At 36.4% G+C, this 26,401-nt stretch overlaps 1 protein-coding gene across 6 annotated transcripts in view; it reads right to left on the bottom strand.

Moving 5' to 3' along the window:
* NLGN1 (neuroligin 1) overlaps positions 1-26,401 on the bottom strand; it is a 785,693-nt gene that overhangs the window by 656,116 nt on the left and 103,176 nt on the right. For 2 of the 6 annotated variants that reach the window (XM_023759871.1, XM_006095966.3), the window contains exon 2: positions 7,631-8,442. In XM_023759871.1, the coding sequence (XP_023615639.1) occupies positions 7,631-8,123 (493 nt within the window). In that variant the 5' untranslated portion in view covers positions 8,124-8,442. Of the gene's footprint in view, positions 1-7,126; positions 7,187-7,630; positions 8,443-26,401 lie in introns of those variants that run through there. The other 4 variants (XM_023759869.1, XM_023759870.1, XM_023759872.1 and 1 more) reach the window with 4 other exon arrangements.

Raw genomic sequence — 26,401 nt, 5'->3', positions numbered from 1 at the left:
TGACATTCAAATTCTATTAGTTTTGGGTGTACAGCACAGTGGTTAGACATTTTTATAACTTACAAGGTGGTCTCCCTGGTGTTTAGTACCCATCTGGCACTATACATAGTTATTACAATATTATTGACTGTATTCCCTATGCTGTAATTTACATCCTGTGACTATTTTTAACTGCTAATTTGTACTTCTTAATCCCCTCACCTTTTGCACCCAGCCCCCCAACCCTCCTCCCATATTAGAGTGGCCATTTCCTAAACTACTTTAGCATGTACCATGATGGAGGGAGGAAGAAAAAGAGTATTTATAGGGGAAATATTAAAGGACAAAAGATTATCAACAAAATCTGTAATGGTAAGTAATATAGAAGTGACCAAAAACTGAACCATAATGATTAAGCTAATAGTATGTTCTATATGTGAAAACAATACATTTTAAAAAATGTGTCATTACACTGGCTAGAAGAAAGGAAAGTCATTTCTACAAAGGATTTTTGTTGTGGCATAACTCTTTTTGCTGATGGCTTATGCCTTAAATGTTTTCAACTTTAACCCCAATTTCTATAAGTTTCTAAAAGTATTTATTCTCTGGAAAAATTGAGTTGGACAACTACAATGGTCTTTTAATCGTTTGCTTCAGGAGACTCCCTCTGCCTGTCAGTAAACAATGGAACGATTGATGTTGTTCTTTCAAAACTTACAGCCTTTTAGATCTATTTTATTTCAGAATTACAACTAAAACTGTTTAGCTTTTAGATGACTTAACCACATGTGACCAGGGCTACTAATACAGATCTGAAGCAAAATCTCTGGTTTATCTGGTTTCCCATTTATCTTCAAACCCCAAATAAACCAGATGTGATTTTTCTATTAGCAAATGGGCCACCATTTTCTATGTGATCAGAATCCCACATACATAGTTGCCATTTTGTTATTTTATTTTGTCCCCTCTGTTCTAAAATAATCTCCTCAAAGAAAATGTAATTGGTCATCAACAAATTATGTATCTTTGGGCAAGATACTTAACCTCTTTAGTCCTCTATTTCTGCATTTGTCAAGTGGGAATAAGAATGTCACAGGATTATTGTGATATTAAATAAATTAATAAGGCCTAGAATGCATTAAGAGCTCACCAGTTCTAATTCTATCTCCATGTCCCTTAATATTACACATCAAGCAAATAAAATAGAAGCAATAGAAGAGAATAGAACCCCACTAGCATTTCTACCTATGGACTTTGTCTAACTATGTGTTAATTTAAATTATCTACCTATGCTCTTGGGTTAGGGTTAGGGTTAGGGTTTAATCCCAAACCTCCAATTGTTTACCACATCCCATCTATATGTGAGGATATTATTCTATAGTCTACCATCTTTCTCCTATATTTTTAATTGCCCCCTTTCTACTATATACAAACATTTATTTATTTCTTCTGGCTTGAATTCCATCAACAAAAACAATCTCTATTGTTCTTGTGTACCCATTTTTTTCTGCATATATATATATATATATATATATATATATGATTTTTTACAGAGAGGAAGGGAGAGGGATAGAGAGTTAGAAACATCGATGAGAGAGAAACATCAATCAGCTGCCTCCTGCACACCCCGTACGGGGGACGTGCCCGCAACCAAGGTACATGCCCTTGACCGGAATCGAACCTGGGACCCTCCAGTCCCCAGGCCGACGCTCTATCCACTGAGCCAAACCGGTTAGGACTCTGCTTCTTTTTATATCAAAACTCCTTAAAATCATTATATTTATGCTCAGCAACTATAAATCTTCTCCCATTCTTTCTTAGACCCACTCCAGTGTGTCAGATCCATAGCACCCCACAAAAGTTAATTTGTCAGAATTGATCACTCTGTTTATTTTGATGAATTTTCTTTACTTAGCTTCCAGGACAACAACAAAAAATATTGGTTTGCCTCCCATCTCAATGTAAAATACTTTGTGAGTCACCATTGCCTTTTTTTTCTGCTCCCAGACCTCTTCATGTTGGAATGTCTCATAGTTCAGTCTTTGGTGTCTTTTTCTGTATTTTCATTGAATTCCTTTTATTCTCACTTAGCCTCATGACTTTAAATCTTTACCTTCTATATCACAGGGACTCCCAAATTGATATCTCAACCTAGAACTCACTCCTGAACTTCAAACTGGTTCTTTGATGTCAACAGTTGGATGTCTAAGAGTTACCTGAATTTTAACATGTACAAAACGAAATATCATCTCTCTACTGTGTCTCCCCCTAAACCATTCTACCATCCATTTATTCTATTATAATTGATGGCAAATCAGTTTTAGGCAAATCTGTTCAATATACTTTTAATACATCAGTCAGAATTATCTCTTTAATATAAAGTCAGATACTTTTAATCTTATTACTTCTCTTTTTCCAGATATGCTATACTACTAGATTTCCTTAAATACATAAGACAGATGCTCATCTTAATGCCTTTGCACTAGCTTTTTCCCCAGATACCCACTTCATCCCCTTCCTAATGAGGACTATACTGATTATTGTATTTAAAATTACCTTTGCCCCCAACACCAGTACTCTTGAACATCCATAGTTTGTTTGTTTCTTATATTCTTACACTTTTTAAATTTAGTTGTTTATTATCTACATTTGTCTCTACACAGAGATGTAAGCTCTAGCAGGACACATTTTTTTGTTTTGTTTTGTTTTTCATTTGTTTGTTTGTTTCTGTGATATATCTCTGGGATCTAGCACAGCCATCTAATTGGCACAAAGAACTTAATAAATGTTTGTTAAATGAATAAATAAATTAATTGAAATAAATAAGCAAGAAGGAAGAACATTCTGGAATATGATCTCCTTTTAAAATCCTAGACACATTGACAGAGATGGGGGTCATTGTTATACATATTTAATTATGGAAAAATCAGTCTTTGTTCAACAAACAACCAAAAACCCCTAAATCTGTGGAAAGGCCTTTGAATGAATTCAAGATTATCTCAGGTGAAGACTACTAAACATAGCATATAAAAGTAAAATACTTATGAAAATCAGGAATAAAATGCTCCATGAGTTAAGAATCATACAAGAGCCATCTTTTGAGATTCTTATTTTCTGTACAATAAAAATTGGGGGAAATTAAAAACAAAAACAATTTCTTGTCACTGCAGAAATAAAAATTATTCTGTATTCATCTCAAAAGAATTATGAAGCCCAGCCTGTGTGGCTCAGTGCTTGAGCATCGACCTATGAACCAGGAGGTCAAGGGTCAGGGCACATGCCCGGGTTGTAAGCTCAATCCCCAATGGGGGACTTGCAGGAGGCAGCCAACCAATTATCCTCTCTTATCATTGATGCTTTTATCTCTCTCTCTCTCCTTTCTTCTCTGCAATCAATACAAATCTTTTTTTAATAAACTATGAAAATAATAAAGTTTGGAGAAATTCAAAGTTACACCGCTCTAGGGTATCCATGAGCCAATCAATTTGCCTGTGGATTCTCTGGGTCTCTTGTTCCTCCTTCTCATGTTTACTGCTGATTATTTGACCCTTGTTCAGTCTGTTGGCAACTCTCACAATAGAGCAAACTAGAGTAACAAAATGAAGCATAAATTAAAGCAGCCAGGAGACTATGTTGGGATCTTGGTCTGGACAGTAAAAAAAAAATATGCCTAGCATTTAAAAGTATTCACTAAACAGAGTACTGGAAACCAGTTGCTAACGTTGATTAATCCAATGTAATTGAGGTGAGAATTAAAACTGTCTTAGAGTCAACTCATAGAATAAAAAGAATTCACAATATATGTAAATATGCAAACAAAGAAGGAAAAATGGAAGAGTAGAAGGGTGGAGATACAAGTCTCTGCTATAGGAATTATCTACTGGAAGAAATTTAACACTATGGAAGTACATCTAATATAAGCAAAAACTAGTGCCAAATAGGGTTCTACTACTTACTAGCAGTAGAAACTGGGCCAAAACACATAACTCATAACCTACTTTCTTATTTGTATAATAAGAATAGAAATCAACTTTCTAATAAAGTTTTTGTAATAAATTATTTCTGTCCTCCATATCCAAATTCCAGTTTCTATCACATGTTATCAGCCTATCTGGCCAAGGGTTGACAGTCATCTCATTGTAAGCCTCATCTTTTCTTTCAATTTTACAAAGATAAAACTCTGAAAAAATATCTAGAGAGTAATTAACATATGGCTAAATCTGTCATGGGAAATCTAAAAAGATAGATTAAAAAATGCAACTGGGGTTTGTTTTAAACCAAAGTTAGCCTATTGGTAAAAATATGTTTTTCTTCAATTGCACAGAAAAATATTATAAAAGCTCTAATTAAAAACCATGGCAAGGCATCTCTTGGAGAAGAAAGATTTTCTTCCTTTTGTATAGACTAAAGTGCAAAAAAAATGCTTTGTCCTTTGTAAACATAGTTGAATGTAAGTTCTATGGGAAGGCGTATCTTTGTTTCATTCATTACTAACTCCCTTAAATAGCACATGACTTTTAATAGGCAATTAAGAAATAGTTTTTAATGAATACAGTATACACAGATTGTGGTGCACTTGGCACAGGGGTGGGTTCCATCTGCCTCTGCAGGTGACCATATACAATTAAAAAATAATAAAGCCAGAATTTCATTAGCACCTAGATAAAATGCACTATAGCTATTCCTATAGTATCTAAACCATCTTTTATAAACTCCTAGACTTTTGTGGAAGAACTGCATAGTCCATATGTAATATGTATATGTATGAAGACAAAATGTCTCATATTTTCTTGAACCAGGATAATATAATTTCTTGAAATGAGCAGAATATACACCCTTCATGACAGAGAAGAAAAGAGAGTTAAAAGTTTGGGGAAAATTTCTACTCCCCTGCTTAAAAGTCAAATCCCTAAACTTTAGTTTTGTTTACTTTAAAAAGACTTTGTAGAAAATAAAATTAAATTATTTTTATTTAGATGTTGATATGACATGCAGACAGCTATGAGCAGAATTTATTTAATATTAATAGGATATAATAAATACCAAAGTAAAATAATTTTTAGAATGCTTACTACAGAAACACAATAGATATGGACTACAAACCACACAGACTAAAATAGGGATCTATAGATGTTTACCCTGAGGCTAGTAATAAATTAGTTCAAAATTTGCCAAAGTAATTAGCACAACCTCTTTGCCAACTCTCTCATAAAGTAGATAGAACGAGCAATCCAAAGAACAATAAAAAAGAATTTTCTAATGAATCCATTCTCCTCTGAAATTGTACGAGAAGAAAGGTCACTTTCTCATTTACTAGCTTATCTTTTGGTACCCCTTATCATTTTTTATTGTTGATATTTTATGTATTATGCTCTATTTATGTATTCTTCAATAACATCTTTATTTATGACTTTGTGAATCAACATCTTTGTGATAAGAGGTGAAAGTCACTTAGCTAATTACACATACTTAATAAGCAGCATAATAATAACTACCGCAGTATTGTACATTAGTTGAAGAGATGTAAATTACTGCAGTGTTTATCATTTGAGAAAAAACAAGAGACTTTGTTTCAGTTGTTTTAAAACACCCTTCTTTGTTGCCCTCACATCCACCTTCTTAAGTATACTACAATTTTAACCCAAACCATGGTTTCATATCTAATAATAGACAAACATGGTAATTGACCATACCTTCGCTACACCTCCCATTGGCTAATTGGCGAGATATGCAAATTAACCGCCAACAAAGATGGCGGTTAATTTACATACGTAAGAGCGAAGCAGCGGAGCGAAGACTGAAGGCGGCTCCGGCCGGAGCGAAGGCCTGGGTCCCGGGTGCCAGAGGAAAACCCATACCAGCAGCCAGGGGAAGGGAAGGCCTATTGCACGAATCTTTTCGTGCAACAGGCCTCTAGTCCATAATAATTTCGTGCAACAGGCCTCTAGTCCATAATAAAATAAAGGTTGAGTCCCATTCTACTAATATGACCTAAGACATAAGAACAAGAACAAAACCAAACCAAATGCAATTCAGTGCAAATACTCCTGATCTGAAGTCAAGTATTTTGTTATATAAAGCTTCTTCCATAGAATGTAATCCCAGTAAAATAGAATGGTGTAGTCATTCCCCACCCCACAAGGGTTTTGTAATAAAATCTGATTTGGCCCAGCCAGGAAACTAGAAGTGCATAGGGAGATAGAATGTATAGCACTTGAATATTAATATGACTTCCGTATGAAGATTGAAATTCTACAAAGTTATGAATAGGGTAAAAAATAACACTTAGATGATTTACTGCCATAGAAAATCATACTCTCCTATGAGTGATTTACTGGATGTTATACAAAAATAAAGTGTGGACAAGATACATTCAGATGCAAGCTTGCAGCTGTCAGTGTCTACATTTGCTCAATCTGGCTAGAGGATGATTTGAAGGTTGATTTAATTGTAGCTTCTGAATCATGTTCTTCCCTATGTTTTAAAATGTTTAACATAAATATAAAAATGTTAAAGTGATTTTAAGACTGTAAATATTTAGTATAAAAATCTGCAAAATCTCATTCTCTATTGGAAGAGTAGCTGAAAATGAAAAGACTGTCTTGGGGAAAAATACATCACCTAATAACAGTAATTGCCCAGCAGTTATATCAAATGTACCCTTACATGAGAAAGTTCACAGGGTGCTCAGAAGGAGCTAAGAATAAATAAACAAAACACGACATCTGTGACTGAATTTATCAATGTTATGAGGAACAGAAATCTCTATCTGCAGAACAGGGTTCAGAGATCAAAAGTTGACCAGTTAGGAAGGAAGCATTGCTCGGGTTCCTTGCAGGCAATGTAATAGCCTAAGTAACCTTTCCTCAATACACCAACTCAAAGCAGAGATTCAACTCCTGTACATGCTACCAGCACCTGTGGATGCTACCAGCACCAGAACACAAGGCATCACAATGAGCTTTGTAAATGTTAGCTACTCAGCTAGAACTCTCCTTAACCATCCTTCTATTCTGACAGGCTTCATTAAATTCCACATATCACCTAACCATTCACTTCCAACATCAGCAAATCATCCTTAGGGAGAATGTCTTGTTCTTCCTCTGCAAGCTTTTTCCCCATGTTTTATTTCCACTTGTATACATACCTCCTTTTCTACATATTTTCTTGCCGGGTTTTCTGGCACATTCCTTGGATATTCTTTTTACTGAAAAATGAATAGAAGACTAGAAAATAACATGGCGCTCCATCACAGACCGCCGTAACATGCAACACCACTATCTAACTTGATATAATCCTGTTTTTTACTGAGTGCGAAAAATCCCCAATTCGTTGAGCCTGCACATGCAATGGAGAAATGTTGATGCATCTTCTCAGAAGTCATTCGGTAGGAAATGGAAATTAGAAACCCATTTCTACCTAAAGATACGTGCTGTGGAGGAAAGAAAATGAATAGGCATAGGAAAAAAACAACAGGTACACCGACACACATAAACAAAAAGAGCGGCATGCACGCATGTAAAATATGTCTACATGCCCACAGGAAAAGCCATGCATGCTACCAGGACGCGTGAATTAATATTGTTAAAACTTAGAATAGAAAAGAAAAAAATATAAATATATCTCCCTGTTTTTCCTGCAGTAAACTCACCATCCTCAGTTGGGACATATATGTTTAAATACAGGCAGTCTTCACTCTGGTCTTGTACGTATGATGAAACCACATCCAAGTTATTAGTGAACCACACAGGAAGCATGACTTCCGGCAACCTGCCATCGATGATATTCTGGGGACACACAGGAGCAAACTGAGTGGCATTCCTGGTATCTGACCAGGGGGATGGTGGCTCTGGAGGCTGAAAACGATGTTCCCCTGTGGGCGGTGCTGCATATGGAACCCCCAGAAACTGAATAACAGGCCCCAGGATTTCATTATTGAGTTCTTTCTTAATCCCTCTTATCTTGCCGAAGTTGGTAGTCACCAGTGGATCTGCATCATCCAATTTTTGGGAGAGTACATGGGCAGCCTGAAGCAAACATGCCAACACACAGAGAGTCAACGAGGCACCCAGTCCCCTGTGTAACAAGCATGCCGTTACTGCTCTCCACACATAACTTGGCCACGTGCATCTGGGCAGTGCCATGGTCCCACATCAGTTGTCTAGTTGTCCGGTTACAGTGAGGCAAAAGTATCTGTATCCACTTGAGAAAGACCTTGTAATGGTAGAATGCACCTCCTGTTTCTTAAAGGTGAACTTGCCGAGAAAAGCTCAGAAAGCTCTTCCTGCAGCCAGCATCTCCCACTGACTTCACGTGTATTGAAGGAGCATCTTCAGTCATCACTATTTATCAGACCAAATCCTATTGACCACTCTGTTTTCCATAGTAGCTACGTGGGGAGAGAGGCCATGGACTGTAGATTCCCTCTTATAAATCAAATCCACTTAGCTGCAGATCTCTATCCTAGAGAAAATGAAAATAAATCATTAGCACAAACAAGCTAAAATGGTCAGAGTGACAACTAGATGTTTTACAAGCTCCAGGAAACATTAGTAGTGGCTAGAGCCAAGTAAGTCAAATATTACTATAGGAAAATTTCGGTTTGACATGACAAGTGAAATACCTATTAGATTGAGAGACTTGCCTGCCAACTTTATACACTGTTAAGTGGAAGCAGGCCTTGTCAAAACATAGTTTCAAGAGCATTTCACAGTGTAGTATTTTTCAAATAAAAGTGATGTGTGAAATTTCCCCTTTATTGATAGTCTTCAATCACTTCAACAAACAACACAATTAATCAGCAAATGTGCTCAAAATTAGAACTCAATAACAGAAAACCTTATTGAAAAAATAAATATTGGGAGAGAATTAGTAGAACATAAACAAAATCTGCTAGAATAACTGTATATGTTAAAGAATAAACAAAAAGTGGTCCCCAATCTCTGCTATGGAGAAAAAAAAAGCTAATGTTATAACAAGAAAACTACTATTAGTTGAAGTATAATCACTTAAGTACAACTACCTAATAACATAAACCTCTTGGCTGTTTAGCAAAAGTCTACATAAAATCATTAACTACAAATAGTCACTTTAAATTAAGGGTAAAAAATTTAAATGACACAGTGGATTTAGATACAATTTGAAAAAGAAACAGAAGTTGGCATCATTTTTTTTACAGACAGTTTTCTTACCATCTAGCTATACAGTGTAAGTATCAGTAAATTTGCAAGGTGAAAATTAATTTCTGAGTCAAAGTCAATATATTTTAAATTACAAATGTTGTTATCACTATCTGTTAGAAATCAAAGAAAGAATTTTTTTTAAAAAAAGACCCTTTCAAAGTTTAAAAGAACAATCATACCTAATCATTGCATCTTGCATATTAACACTAATCAAACATCTAACACTGTTTACTCAGTTCAACTTAAAATGCATCAGAATAGAATGTAACATTCCGCGCAGTGCCATTCACAGTGCAGTCTTACATTAACTGCAAAACAGCATACAACTTGGCTAATCTGTCTTTTCTTATTCAAGCCACCTTTTAAAGAGCTTACTTTGAAAATAACAGTGTTGATATGTATGACATGCTTCTGTCACATTATGAGAGGATTCTCGAAGAAGTGCTGCCCTGGCAGTGAGGCCGCCCTGACTGCTATGGAAAAGGAGATTGCAAAAACCATAGAGGTCAGCAAGAGATTTGGTTCAGGCCTAGTGTTCCTTGAGCTCATCACAGAAGGCAATAAGGAGATAAATGTCTTTCTTCAAAAATACTCCAGTCCGTGTTAATTCACATACCTTTGCTGTGAAAGCACATTAACATACAAAAGACGGGCTTAGGCCCATCCCACTCCTGTCCCAGAACTTTAGCATGTATTGAAGATTTAGCTACACAAACCCATTTCTGTTTGGAGTATATTATGCTTATTCTTGTGCAGAATCCGGGTGGGCCACAGCATGGCTGTCTTTCCTAGTAACATTTCGGTGTTAAAAAGCACCCTTTTATACCTAAAATAAAGAACCTGTGGTTAGGCTTTAAAAGTCACTCACTATTTTCTGTTCAGTCTAATTTTCAAGTACAACAATTTCCAAGAGTTCTTCTTTACACACTTGGTATTTCATTAACAATACAAAATATTTGTTTGGTTATTAACAAAATAATGCCCAGCTGGCGTAGCTCAGTGCTTTAGCATTGACCTATGAACCAGGAGGTTCCATTCCGTCAGGGAACATACCACCTGGGTTGCAGGCTCATTTCTCCCTCTCCCTTCTTCTCTGAATTCCATATAAATATATTTTGATCTCCCTTCTTCTCTGAATTCCATATAAATATATTTTGAAATATTATTTTAAAAAATCAATAAATAACACTTCTTTTTGTATTTGCGAATCCTTAACTGTGTTACAAATAAAGGGGCTCCTGTTTCCCACTGATGTCCTACTTAACACAAACTGTGACAGATTCGAATTCTGCACGCAATGGTAAATTTTCAAATTCTAATAATGCTTGGCTTCCGAGGTTACAAAATTATCCCATTTCTCATGGGTTCAATGTATAGAGAACTACAGTGTTGACCCCAAAGATTTTTTAGAAGTTGCTATTATATTAGCAGTCACCCAAGTCTAATGTGAAAATATGGCTGGTTTGAATAACTGAAATTAAAATATAGATAGATAGATATAGATATAGATATTTTTCCTATTTATTGGTTCTTCTTTAGTATATGCCAAACCCTTAGCTTTTATGTGTTTACAATCTCATTTACAACAACCCTATAATATGGGTTCGGCAATCATCCCCTTTTTACTCATGAGAAACTGAGAGTTAAAGAGGTTAAATTCCTTGGCCGAGGTCTCTCAGCTGATTAGCTGATCAATAGCAGATCCAGGAGCCCAGTGGCATCTGATTGAAAGGCCATTCTCTTGATCATTGTACATGATATAGTCTTTCATTCCACAATTAGCACTTTAAAAAATTGATCCTAGTACATTTAAAATTGAATTGTAAGAGTATTTATGTTCCTTCAGAAGATAGTCTAGGTAAATACTCTGACAATGTCATAGAAACAGAGAAATGTAAATGGTATGCCCTGTTCTTATTGAAAGTTTATATTTTATTCTGTTACATTTTTTACCTTTTTATCTTTATATTGAAAGCCATGATAGATTGTTCATGTTAAAATAATGGGTAACCAAAAAAAAAAACACTCCCAAATTCATAATAGCCTAAATGTCCACTAATAGATATTGATAAATGAATTATGATATATTCATAAATTGAAATTCTGTACTTCAGTGAAAATAAAAGACCTCGACCTAAATATATCAACATAAATAAATATCAAAACGTTTAATAAAGCAAGTTGCAGAAGATTAGGGGCAGTAAAATGCTATTAAGTAAATGAAGCTTAAAATAAGTAAAATAATTCCATATATTATTCACGGATACATAAATATGTATTAACAAGGCATGTGTCATTCCTGAGTAAGGAGGAAAGAGAATGAAATTAGTTCTAGTTATTAATTAATTAATTCACATAATTAATTAATTGGCACCTAAGATAGATAACCTGTGATGAGGCCTTAAAAAAACAGCAATTAATTAAGTTTTACATATTTTAGCATTTGATAGTGGTGGGTGATAACACACACACACACAAATATACACATACCTTTTGTTATGGAATTTTCTGTATTTTCCTGTATGTTTGAAATATTTTGGAATAAATATATTAAAATAATGAGATCAGAAAAGCTTTACTCAGCAGAGCAGGCAAGTAGTTGAGCTTATCAATCCATACAGGACTCACTTCATCTGGCTTTGAAGTTAGTGGAGAAACTAGCTCAAAAATTCCTCCATTGTTTCTCCCCTTGGGGTAATGCATGTGTTATCGTACTGAGAGAAATAAAATAAAAAATGAATAAAACTTAAAGAGACATAAATGGGAATATATTATGTCACTTTCATTGACTTATCAAAATAACTGGTTTATCCACTAGTTTGTGCCTGAGTGACCCAGTCCAAAGGGATGATTATAGAGAGAGCAGAGAGAAGTACAATCCAGTCATTGCTCCCAAATAGCTACAATATTATAAAGAAATACGTCACATAAAAATAAGTCACATAAAGAAATAAGTCACATAAAAAATGGCTCTAATGCAGGTTGGAAGGTGACATGTTCAACCAATACATGATGAGTGGGAGGTAGGATCCAGCAGGAAGTCTGACTGCTAATTTTACATAACTTTTTGTGTTATCTTTTTTATGTCACCTGTTTTCTCCTACCTTGCTTTGTTTTTGTTTTATTATTGAACTTAATCCCCCCAACCCCATTGAATTTCTTATTCAAGGGTAAGGACTTTGTGTTGTTGTGTGTATTTTTAAATAATATCTTTATATTCATCATAAAATCTATATGAAAATCCTTTACATAGTGCCGGCCTCGGTAAATTTCAGCTGATCTGGATTGAACGCATGCTTATCACTGAGCAATGTAGAGTCTGGCCAATTCAGTTGACTGGCATTATTCACTGTAGTACTGTTCTATTGAGTCATTGCAAACACTGAATTAGGGAACATAGATCCATTTCCCCTAGGTAAATACACACACACACACACACACACACACACACACATAGTTTATAAATTATAATCTTAAATCTTAAAAATGATTTACCTTAATAGATTTTATTTTATTTATTTTACAAAAGAGAAAATAAAGTTCTGATGTGTTAAGTGACTTGTCTGAGGCCACTAATAGGCCAGAGTTGGAACTCAAACCCCCTCCAACTTGCCAAGAGCTAGAGTTTGTAGGACTACACTACATTATCTCACTACCATCCCTGTCCTCTGTTCAGCTCTGAGAGCTGAAACAAGTAGGCAGAGTATCACCTTGTTCAACCTCAGCTGGAAACATGCTCATAGGGTAACTCGAATTATGTACTGTTTTGCTCATGTCCGTGAATAACTGTGAAAGCACCATGAGTATTGATTTAGAAGTTACAAATACATTTTAGTGAACAGGCAAATTTGAAAATACTGATCTAGGAATAATAAAGACTGACTGTATTAACTAAAGCTAAATAATGTTTTATAGCTATGTGTCTGAGTTGTTTTGAGTTCAGAATACATCTGCCTGTCAACAGTGCTTACTAATAATATTTGACTTAAGAATTGGATTTAGTAATAATAATTTAATAATACTTGCATTTAATAATAGCCGGCTTCAGTGGAGTGTGGTGATTGTCAATGGCCCCATCTAGCTATGTAACTAAAATGTGCCTGTGTGGCCAGCTCCCACTGTAAGAAAACCTGACCACCGACAGATTCTGGGCTTTCTCTATCAATATGTTTCACATGCACACTGGTGGTGGTTCATGACCTAGGGACAAGGAGTATCTTGTGAGACCCAGCAATGGGAGAACAAAGCCTGAGTCTGAGATTTCCAGACTCCATTCAATACCTACCCTTCTCCTGCTGTTGCTGTATTATAGTCTTTGCCTGTCATAAAGCTATCCAGGGAGTATAAACTATTTTGAGTACTGTGAGTCCTTTCAGTGACTGAAGTAACTAATGTGTAATTAATTCACCTAGTAAGTACTTTAAAAATGGGATGAATAAGCAAATGAACACAATTACACAAAATGTTGTTAGCCTTTAAAAGAAGAGACAGGTCTACCTTGAGTTAATAGAATAGGAAAGAATTCATGAATCAGGGGGAATTTGTGCTGGGCCTCAAAGAATGAATAAGATTGGAACATTGAAGGTCATGGAAGAGACCTCAGGCACATTCCAGAAACAGCAGAAAGGATGTGTAGTGTACACTGTGGTGAGCCTGCTTGGACCTACCTCACATGCCAAGGACTGGTCCACACCAGTGTAGAAAGACCTGCCCTTCTTGCCTCAATGCATATCAATGCCAAAGGGCCATCCCTGCCCCTAGGCTCCCTGTGGAAAGGAGTGGAGGGAGGAGTTGCCTGTGAGTCTCTCCCTCCTTGCCAGGTATTTAGTCCCAGGGCATGCCCCAACAAGCTTCCTGCTGGCAAACTTCCATCTCAGGGCCTTCATATTTCCCCTGGGACATCTGACCTATGACAGAAAGGACAGGGGCAGCCACATTTGAGGAGGGTTTAGTTTAGTTTGGCCAGAATACAGAATGAGGATCAGCATTGAATGAGACAGGAAAAGTCAGGTTACAGCCAAATCAAGGAAGCACTTCATGAAAAGGCTAAATAATTTGGATTTTATTCACTGGATGATGAAAAGCCCTTACATATTCCTAGCAGGGGAAGAGTATTATTAAATCAATTCACAAAAAAAGTTAAACTGGCAATACTGTGGAGCAGGGATCTCCAAAGCAGTGTGCTCACATGCCACCCGGAGATGACCAGATAGGTGAGAAAAGGGAAGGAAATTGCTGAACTTCTCTGTAGCATAATATTTTACATGAAGCAAAAAGAGAAAGAAGTTATGCTTTGCTAATATGAATATATGGGGCAATGCCAGTGCCTTCACATGGTTTGTTGTGTGATGCATACGGCACTAGGGATATTCTTGGGAAGGTGTGAAGCTCTGTAAAGCGGTAGGCTTGCCAGCAGTGGAATTTTATCGTTATTATGGTTCTTCTTCAATGTTTAGTGATGGATTGGAGTTTACATCGCTGGATAGGTGGATGTCTACATTTTCATCATGTTTTAATTGCAGTAACCTTCACAGAACAGACTACTGGATTGTTTTTCCCACAAGATAAATGTGGAGTAAGGGAAACACTAGTAATCCAATCATAAGAAAAAGAAACAAGGAAAAATGAAACTTCCACTTTTAGTACAAGCTCTTCTTCAGCTACATTGCAAGACTCAAAACAAGGTCTATTTAATCATATGTAATAACTTCACACAAAAATATTGAAAAGCGTGAGGAGAGACGGGGGTTTGTGGCTCTGGAGAGAGCAGAAGGAACAGCTCGGGATCCCTGAGCTGAGTTCCTCTCCCACACCACAGATGCCAGCTTCCACGTGTGGTGCACTCCCCTAAAACGGCATCAGGGTGGGGAAAAGCAATCACGCCACCCTCTGGATACCCTGTCACCCCATCCTATGGAGCTTGTGCTCTGCTGAGGAGTCAGCTGCCTGGCCCAGGGTGTAAAGATCTGGGAAGACTCAGGGAGGATCTGTGACTGAGTTGTATGACTTTGGGGTAGGGACCAATCCCCCCACTTTCCTGTGAACTTGACTGGTGTCTCCCCTCACCAGGGACTCCCTAGCTCCATTCTCCACACTCCTGGTGGCCCCACCCTCCCAATTTTTGGTGGCTCTGCCTTGCTGAGGTCTGGCCAGAATATGAGCCACACTGTATTGTGTGGCTCTGCGGCAAGGGCAACTCTCTCAACCTTCTCTCAAGACTGACCTGCACCTCCCCCTCAAGGAGGTGTGCTAGGCCATCCACCCAACTCCTGGTGGCCCCATCCTACTGTGATCATGATCAGGCAAAACCTGGACAGACTGAGTTGTGTGGCTCTAGGACAGGGAACATTTTTCCCTCACATGCCAAACAGGTGCAGAGCTTTCCCTTCACACAGTCAAATATTGCTCTGCTTGGGCACAATAAACTCTGCTGGCCTCACCCTGAGACCCTGCCCAACCACAGAGGTGTGCGAGCACCCAGAGGGTGGCAGCTAACCTTTGTATGCACTGGGACATGGGTTTGAGTGACTTCAAACCCAGCACTGGCACCAAGTTTGAACCTGTATAGATCTGGCGAACACCAGACAACAAACTCACAACAAACGAAAGTTCTAGACCAGATGGATTCAGAGGTGATTTTACCAAACATTCAAAGAAGAAATAATATCTGTCCTTCTGAAACCATTCAAAAAATTCAAGAGGAGGAAATTCAAGCTCATTCTACATGGCCAGCATTAGCCTAATTACAAAACCAGATAAAGACACCACAAAGCAATAAAGAAATTATAGGCTTATATCCATGATAAACATAGATGCTAAAGTTCTCAACAATACATGCTAAAATTATCAGTAATACATTAGAAAGATCATATGCCATGATCAAGTGGGATTTATTTAAGGGAGGCAAGGGTAGTCAAATAACCACAAATCAATAAATGCGATACATCAAATAACAAAAAATGAAGGATAAAAATCACATGATCATATAAATAGTTGTAGAAAAGGCATTTGATAAAATGGAGCACCTATTTATTTAAAAAAAAATACCTCTCAGCAAGGTGGGAATAGAGGGAACATACCACAATGGAATAAAGGCCATATATGACAAGCACACAGCCAACATCATACTCAATGGGCAAAAATTAAAAGCATTTTCCTTAAGATCAGGAACAAGGCAAGGAAGTCTGCTTTCACCACTCTTATTCATACTGGAAGTCCTAGCTACAGCAACAAGCCAAGGAAAAAAATAAATAAAAGGCATCCAAATTGGAAAGGAAGAAGTAAAATGTCATTATTTGTAAATAACACGATACTATATAGATAGAACCAATAGATGCCAACAAAAACTTCTAGAACTGATAAATGAATTCAATTAAAGTAGTAGGATACAAAATAAATATTCAGAAATCAGTTGCTTTTTATACAGTAATGATGAACTATCAGAAAGGGAAACTAAGAAAACAACCCCATTTACAACTGTTTTAAAAAAGTATCTGGGTCCTAATCGGTTTGGCTCAATGGATGAAGCATCAGCCTGCGGACTCAAGGGTCCCAGGTTCGAGTCCGGTCAAGGGCATGTACCTTGGTTGCGGGCACATCCCCAGTAGGGAGTGTGCTGGAGGCAGCTGATCCATGTTTCTCTCTCATCGATGTTTCTAACTCTCTATCCCTCTCCCTTCCTCTCTGTAAAAAAATCAATAAAATATATTTTAAAAGTATCTGGTAATAAATTTAACCAAGGATGTAAAAGACCTGTAGTAGAAAATTTATAAGACACTGAACAAAGAAATTGAAGAAGATACAAATAAGTAGAAGCATATACCATATTCATGGATAGGAAGAATTAACATAATTAAAATGCTAATACTCCCCAAAACAAGCTATAGATTTAATGCAATTCTTACCAAGATACCAATGTTGTGATTCACAGAACTAGAGTGAATATTCTAAAAATGTATATGGAACATCAAAAGGCTCCAAATTGCCACAGCAATCTTGAGAAAAGAGAATAAAGTTGGAGAAATTGCTATCTAATATCAAACTATATTACAAGGCCACAGTAATCAAAACATCATGACACTGGCATAAAAACATATGTATAGCTCAATGCAACAGAATAGGGAGCCCAGAAATAAACCCACATCCTTAGAACCAAGGATTACAAAGGGTCTACTCTGAGATGGGAATATCCAAGTTACAGACCTTGATTACATAGAAGTTCAAGAGGTACCATGTCCCATGTTGTGGCCATATCAATATGTAGCTATTGAAAACTAATGTAGTAACAAATATATCCTGCCATGACCATTATTAACTGATTACTTGATTAATGGCTAGCACCAACTAAGCATGAAGTAGGTCCAGTGAGCTAACTTCATAATCTCATTTAATGTTTCTAAATACCAAAAAGTAGAGATCATTATCTCAGTGTAATTGATCATTACATTGAAGATCTGAAATACAAAGCCACTGAAACGCTTTTCAATAAAACAAGAACACAGTTTTGTGAATGTATTGAATTCCAACAAATAGAAAGAGATAAGGCAGAAGAATCAACAGACTCTACAGATAACCCTGCCTCCTTCTCAATTTTGTCCATAGCCTCCTTCTAGGATAAAAGGTAGGCAAGCCTCAATAGTTTTCTAGTTACATCCCATTCCCTCTTCCTTTGCAAAAAAATATAAGCAATTCTACTTGTTCTCTTTCTCCTTGGGTTACTTCTACTCTAAATGAACCTCTCCAAACATGTGAGAACATAAGAGAAAATAGAATGCTAAGGAGAAATGGCACACTAAAATTTGACAGTAATAGGAGAAAAAAATTTACCAACTAAATATTTTAAAGAATATCCAGGAAAAAAATCCTGAGTATATGCAGAGGTTCTAGCTGGTGGCAATCTATCTTTGTGGGGAAAAACAAACAAACAAACAAACAAACAAACAATACTAATGAAAGGCAGCACCTAGCACTGGGAGCAGTGGTCAGTGAATTGGGCCCAACTTGTTTACCAAGATCTTCCTTCCTGGAAAACACTCTTCCCAGGCTCAGTTTTTGCCTAGAGGGACTCCAGCTAGTATCACTACGGTGTCGGGTGAATTTCCCGCCAAAATATAAGATGGCGCGTTAAAATGCCATATCTTTTGAAGTATGGGTTCGATTGAAATGAAATATTTGGTAATACGCAGTTACAATCGGCCCGAGTTTACACGTTTCCCGCACTCCACTGCAAATCTATATGAACCGAGTTTAAGACGGCTCCCGCGGAGTACGCGCAATTCACGCGAGCCGACTTAACTCGTTTCCCGCAACCCAAGTGGTATTCTTCAAGGCCTGTTTCAAAGATCAGTACATCCTTTTCAGATTCTCCCAGCCCCAAAAGCATGTGTTACCATTCTTGTAACTGTACCCATATCAGTTTTTAATCACAGCAACTTATACAATCAGCTTCCTTCTTCTTCCTTACACTATTTAGTGTGAAGCAACTTAGGAATAATGAAGGAATAGTGCTAATTTGCATGGAGACTGCAGTTCAATGGGGAAGACACAATCTATGTAAGTCAATTATACAAATAACTATCTAGTCATAAATGCTTTGCCAAAAAGGATAATGCAGGGTGCTCTGAGGGAAGATTTAATGGACCTGTAGTGAGAATGTGATCTTGAAGAAGTGATCTATAACTGGGTTCTGAAAGATGAATAGGAGTTGGCAGGTCAGGACCAGAGAACAGAGAGTGCCAGACAGAAACAAGGGAAGACCCAAATGCTGTGAAACCAGAGGCTTTCCAACAACAAAGAGACCGGTGTGACTTGAAAGAAGAGTGCGACAACAGGCTGGAGAGAAGACAACTCAATAATTTCTCTGCCATTTTAGGAAATATGTGAGATCACATCCCAAGTCTGAGAAGAATTATAATCATAAAAATAACATGATCAAATTAGCCTCACTCTTCAAAAAAAGAGGCTATCACTTTTGAACTGTTGATTTTTAGTAACCTTCCCCAGAACAAATCATTACATTGTAGGTTATCAGAAAATATTTCTTGATACAAATAAGTGGAAACATTTTACTTATTCATTATTACTTTTCATCAAGTAACCCTCCCCTCAGATTTTTAAAAATATACTTGTGATGACTGACCTCTGTGACGATGGCATTATCTTAATTAGAGTTGGAGCAAGAGGGGATGAAACAGGGGAACAAATTAAAGTACACTGAAAACTCATCACGCAGGGGTATGAGTGGGTGACCGTATAGACTGGCAGCTAATTACATTACTGTTTGGCAAAAAAGTAAGATTCTAAGATACCATGACAGCTTTTTTGACAATGCAAGGAAAAAACATATCAAAGTGATAGCATTTCCTTTTACATTCCACAACTGAATTTCTACTATGACCATCATTACAACTAATGGCTTGATGAGGAAAATAAGACTTTTTTTTTTTTGGGCGGGGAGACCAGCAGCCTGACTCTGTACCTAGTTAATCAGTATCCCTAATAAACATTCCTGTTAGCCTATAGAATCACTTGACCCTTCCTTAATTATCTTGTCTTGCAAGACCTATTTACCTAAATACTCACATTTTAAAGAGGCCATAAACCATGAACAATATACAACCCCTGGAGGGGGTTATCAGCACTGGTACTAGGCCAGGCCTTTAGGTGTGGTCTCATGTGCCCCATCCCAACACACAGGGCTTTTTGCAAAGCCGGTGAAAAGTCTGGAAGTCTGACCCATATTTGGGAGACAAAAAAACCAAAGGGTATAAAGAGAAAGCTTCCTCCATATTGGTTTGCTCAGGATTTGGAAACAGGCTCCCCTGAGTCATGGTACTAGTACATCTGGAAATAAATGGGTTTTTCCTGTATCTCCGGATACTCCTGTGTATTTTTCAGTCACCTGGTAAATTCTGTAACAGGCTAAATATTAGAGTGTCTTATTTGTGTTGTTTTCAGGGAGCAGCTAAAACAAGTCATTTAACATTTAACTATATACAATAAGTTTTACTTTTCATTTACTGTGAACCTACTCTCAGATAGAATCCCCAAATATGAATTATTAAATCTAGACTCTGCTTAGAAGTCTTGACTGCCAAGGATTAAGACGAAATTGGGTGAGGGGCAGGAATCAAGAAGACAGAATATTAAATTTTTCTTTTATTTTTTAAAAAGCCTGGGCAACAATTTTAATGTATGTGTAAACTACTGCAGGAAGAATCTTGAAAACCAATTGGCAGCCTTTTGATCCCCCAGAAGAAAATGAAGAATCACTCAAGAGCTTAGGAGAGACATCCAGGTAGAGTTGATTACTTTCCTTGATGTTAAATTGATGCTTTGGTCTGAAAGGGGCAACCTTTGGGTCACAAGTCATTGCTTCCAGAAGCAACATAATTATGTCTGCCAGTGTCTTTATAGAGAAGATAGCACAACCTAACAGCAGTTCTATATTCTCAATTTACTATTTAAGCTTATTTTTGTTTCTAGTGAGTTGCTGTGCCTGGGAATAGTGGAGAATCGCTCTTCCTGGTGCCCTGCTTAATTAAAGTCCTCTTTAAAAAAAAATCCCTTGTTGCCAGAGAATAGCTACAACTTTGGCAGAAGCAGTGCTAAGTTTCTCAGTATGGCCCTATGCCAGGCTGTGTCAATCTTGACCCCTTGGAGGATGATTAGCAGAGACACGGTAGTTAAACTTTTGTGTTCATTCACTCCCAGGCTTCTGCTGGAATTGGCAAATACTATAGTGACTATTGTTTAAGAAGTAAGTGTCCACTAGGAATTGGACTAAAACCACCAACTCCTTTCACATAAGGCACCAAACAACAATAATGGCTTCCTGTCATTCCTGACATGGCTTAGAGCTCAACCAGTGCCCCAAAGGCGAAAGAATATTACACTGGTAATCTTCTTCAGATATCCACATTCTTATTGCCTTTCATATTACAGTTCTACCAGTGCTAATACTAGTAAGATTCAAAACAATGTTCTATTCATGGGTCATTTGTGTAACAGACCAATGAATAGATATTCACAAGGATTTCATATACACGTGGGATATTAATTGCTAGATGAATTCACCACTTAAAGAAAATTGACTAATAGAGTTTAGAATCAAAAAGTGTTTCAAAAAAATGTCTAAGTTGTAAATAATGACCAAAACACCAACTTTCATTACATTTTAGATCTTACTGTCCAAGTTCTAAGTGTTTGAAATAATTTTTAGTGTTTCTAAATTCCTTGAGATATCACATTTTTTTCATGGCAGAAAATAATTCTAATGTACATTTTGGTAAATTATAACCAGAAATAATTATATCACACTTGTAAGTCTTGATAAAATAATCTATCTAAATAAGGTAAATAAACTTTGTACAAAACTCACTAAAAATTTTCAATTATTATTTGTCTGGTTAAAATTCAATTTTTTAAATACATTCCTTTCTGCTTTGGGGAGTTTGCACAAAACTTCAAAATGTCTATCAATTCAAATAAGAAATCATGTATTTAAGAAAAAAATGAAAAGCAGAAATGAAGAAACCAATTTTTAAGCAAAGAGGTAACAAGCAAAGCTAAAGCCAGGTCTCTTTATTCATTTAACAAGTATTTGTTGGTCACCAGTAATGTGCCAGGCACTGTTCTAGGTGCTGGTGAGAAACACACAGCTTTGAGAAACCAGACAGAAATCCTTGCCATCACTGCCACTACAATATTGTCTCGTTACGTAAAATATTTTACTTTTGTATATTCATTTAATACTCAGATGTGATTGCTAAAGACCACAGCTTTAAATAATAGGCACTTTCAGTATCAGTCTCATAGTAGCATATACATTAGAACACTTGGCACAGTTAAAGAGGTAATGAAACTGGTGACTTTTTTTTTACCCAAGAAAAAGGATAGATAACATTGTCACTTGTATGTAAAGTTTTGGACAGCTAAGTAATATAGATGTAAATTAAAAATGACAGACGCAGTTACTTGAAACATAATGGTTACTGAAGTGAATCTTTATTCCTTCTAGTGTTATGGTTAACTATTAAATGACTCAAGGATCACTTTCAGGTACAAATTTTGTGACAACTGTTGGTCAATGTCATATGTACTAATCACTGTCGGTTCTGTCATAAGAGAAGTGATTGTCCTATGGGGGAAATTATACTAGTTACAATCCCAAGTTAATTTTTATCAAATCAATGTCCATGGATTTCATACATGACCTTGTTGAATTTCGAAGCATAGTAAGTATTCCATATGACAATAAAAGGTATTCATCAAAACTTTTTAAGGCAACAGAATTTTCAATTCATTCTGAAATATTAAAATTAACCTTTTTTTTTCTGAAGACTCAACATTCACTGGGTGTGTCAAGGGAGTAACAACTACTGCTACACATAAGTGATGCCAAACATCTGCATCAGGAATAAATTGTACATCAGTTGGATGTTTCCAAAAAGGTGGAGGTCGAGAAACATATAAAGACCTCCATATTATTCCCTGACTTTTTCACTCTTCAGAATTTACTATGTTATTTAGATACAGACAAAATGTAAAAAAAAACAACACATTCTAGGAAAATATTTTCTTGATATTTTATCTCCTCCATATCTCCCCCCCCCCAACACATTGCCACTACCAAATAAATAAGCAAGCAAATGAATAAATAAACGGGCTTATTTTCTAGATTATGCCAAAAATTAAACAGAATTATAGATACAGGTAAAAGATAGATAAACCCCTTTCTTACTGAAACAGCACTTACAGCACACCCAAAGCGATGACATGGGCTTTAGCAGGCAGCTCTAACTGCAGACACAGGTGGTATTAGAAAGGCAGACGATAGAAAAAGAGGTTACTGCCTGGCCTGTCTCAAGGGAACAAGTTTATGTACAAAAAGTGTGACTAGATATATAGTTAAAATACTAAACAAAAATTGCTACAGAAAGCAGATAAAAGTGAAAACACTATAAAAATATATATATCCTTCCATTTCATAAGTCAAACCCAAGCTCCTCAAGTTAAAGTCGGGTCCTAAGATGTCAACTGTGTTGGGTAGATCTGAGTCTCAGCCTGGAACTTTCTTTCCTGGGATGCATCACTGTGGTTTTTGACTTTACATCTGTAGCGGTAACTTAGATTCTATTTGTTCCAAAATGAATTTCATGCTCAACTTGTTTTTCTTAATTAAACTTCCTTTAGTGGTTCCTAATATGTGTATTATTGAAGCTCATTAGTCCCATTCACGCTCGCCTGTCAATTTTTGGCTACACATTCGTATACTGAAGTGCTCTGTTGCTATCTATAGGAAGAAAATTAAATAATAAATATGGGGACTTGAACGTTTTATGAGTGTCAGAATGAGAGAGTGCCTGCAAGGCCCATAAGGTTTCACACAAAAGAGGCATTACTGCGATAGCTAACATGCTGACACATCTCTGATCTATAAAGTCTGCAGTAATGGCAGCAGTAAAGCGTTCTGCCATTGACTAGAATTTCTCTTACATGCAACGGAAATAGGCACAGAAGAGATTATATTGACTGTCATAAAAAGAATTCATATAAAATCCCCCCAAATGTTTAATGATTTCAAATGTCTGGCGTGATTTACTCGTTTTCTCTGACTTCAGTTAAGCTTAGAGTTGGCACTGTCCCTTTCACATAGGTTTGCTACCAAATAGGTACAGTTTTTTGGGCAGGGGGCAAGGGGAATCTTAAAGGCAGGGATAATTCATAGCATCATAGCAATATTTGACATTGGCAATGTGATTTCATTAATAACAAAGCGAAAGTAATCAAACCTGTTACTGTTAAGGAATCATTCTTCTTAGAAATAGTGGAGAATGTTGCTATCCCATAAGATTAAGCGGTTAGCTCCCTCAAAGTATTTCAAATCATCTTTGCAAATGTATTAAAAATGACACTCTAGGTTCATCATGAGTGCTCACTATTTTGTTTGTTGTTGTTTTTAGTTTTTGGTGCTTTGCAAATTTGAGATACTCAAAACTAAAATTTTAAATGAACTGAAAGTTGGGCTTTTTTTGCATTTTCAATAAAGCAAAAGAGATGAGAGATTTGCATTGGGGATGCCATTTGTTAAACATCTACAAATCATTAGAAAAGGATTGCCCTTTTCATTTTGCTTTCAGTCGACTGTGCAGTAATTTAATTTTTAAAAATTAGTTAATGTAGAATAACATTTAACTGTATCTAATCATCTCAAAATCAAAGGAAGCTACAGCAAATGTGTTATCTCCCCCTGAATGTTAGGCCACTTGGAACACATGGGAGGCTTTCGAGGGACAGGTGCAGCTGTCAAGTGAAACTCCAGTAAATGAAACACTCATTTTTCAAGTTTTGGGGAACCCAATGCCATTTCTTGTCACATACGTTAGAAACTGTGCTTGCAATTCTTAGGGCTCATTGAGAGCTTCCATTCCCTTACTTCAAACTACCACATTCTGTGTTATTGGTAGCAAAGTTGGATCAACTAAAAGCCATGTTCTTTTTAATAATCCTGAACAAAAATAGGCATTTGGATGTAGTAGAGCAAAACGTAATTTTCTAGGTGAACTCTTCAGGTTTTTCAGTTCTCCACACTGAAAATTGCAAGATTTTCAATGCAAATGTTCTCTACTCTATTCATGGAGAACATGTATGAAATGGGGTACCTTGCTCCTCACTTACTGGCTGTAGTTTTTAAAACTTTTATGGTGTGTGTTTTTGTTTATTTCCATTGTTATTGACCTTCCAAAGTAAATTTACCACCTACAAAGTTCACCAAAGTTTTGCATAGAAACTGTTTGTAGAAACCAAAGGGTAGGCCAAGTTTCCCCCTTCTCATTCTCTCTGCCAAAAGAGAATAGAATGAGGGAGTAGGAAGTACTGACTATTCTTGAAAGAGAAAAATACTGTTTAAACAAGAAAAGGCACATTAAGCTGAATTTTCTTCTTTAGCACTATGGGGCATGCCATGACCACTGGCTCAAAGATTGCAAAATATGCAAATTAACTTTGAAAAGGACCTCCTTTTTCATGTTCCATATTCTTCATCTACTTTCATATCAACATTACCTTATCTTTTGGCCTAAAAAGAGAAATCCCAGACTACCTCTTATTCACCTTCACTATTTATTTAATATTATAATTTATTATGTTATTTACTAGCTGCCTTCTTCTGTTAATTTAATTTTTCTAAGAGGTGTGACATGTTAATGGACTGTGTAGCTAGAATCAGCAGCTAGAAATGTACCAATACACAGAACACCCATTCTTCTAGTTCACACTGCACAAGAAACCATGTGACTCAGCTGTGCAAAATAAAAGGCAAACCTAGCCACTCAGATACTCCTTAAAACTAACCATTGGGCTTGTAGAAACTATTTCTTGCTATTTCTATCGTTTTGAGACAAGCTTACACAAAGTCTGCAGAAATAAAAACTAACTTCCCCTGTAGAATTCTTGGGAGACAAGTTATACATTTTGCTATTTCATCCTAAAAAGAAAAGAAAAAGAAATAACATGTTCTTGTCTCAAGATTTAGATTTAAGAAACACACACACACACACACACACATCCAGGAAGAAAGTTTGGTGAGGCTCCCCTTTAATTCCCGAATGCCGGGTGCACCTGGAATGCCTAAGGTAAGTACTGGCAGGATGAGTGCTTCAGATGACATTGAGGAGCTGCCTTCTAATGAGTTCACAAATAATGAAGAGGCTTCCATGCTAAAACCATAACTGTATCTACATACATTTCATAATCTGTAAACAGAAACCCCTGAAAAAAATATTTGATGCTTTTCTTCAAAAGATTAAAATGTATACAACACATTATTTGATAGTTTAAGGAGTATCTATCTCCATTTTATTCTAATGTATGTGACTGTCTGAAGGTTTAAAATTTAAAGAATTGCCCTTACATTTAAAAAGCCAACTAAAATTATAATGCTGACCTGTCAGACGGATGGGGGTGTTCATTAACCTATTAACATATCCATTAACCTACTAGCATATCTAGATAGCCAGGTACATATTTCAAATGAATCATTTTTTTATGTTATTGTTCCAAACCTATGTGGATTGCAAAACTGGTTTAGAAAAATATGCTTTCCTTGATTCCAAAGCAACTTTTAGTTTCCTGACTCAATTAATAGTCACTCCTTTGAGTGATTAATTTTAATTATATCTGCTAAAATGCATTTTCCTTCTGCAAATAAAAAATGAGCTCTTCTCGAGCTACAGAATATT

The sequence above is a fragment of the Myotis lucifugus genome, unplaced genomic scaffold (genome assembly GCF_000147115.1).
Source record: "Myotis lucifugus unplaced genomic scaffold, Myoluc2.0 scaffold_164, whole genome shotgun sequence".
Taxonomy (NCBI): domain Eukaryota; kingdom Metazoa; phylum Chordata; class Mammalia; order Chiroptera; family Vespertilionidae; genus Myotis; species Myotis lucifugus.
The sequence above is the reverse complement of the archived record's forward strand: the minus strand, read 5'-3'. Positions and strand labels throughout refer to the sequence as shown.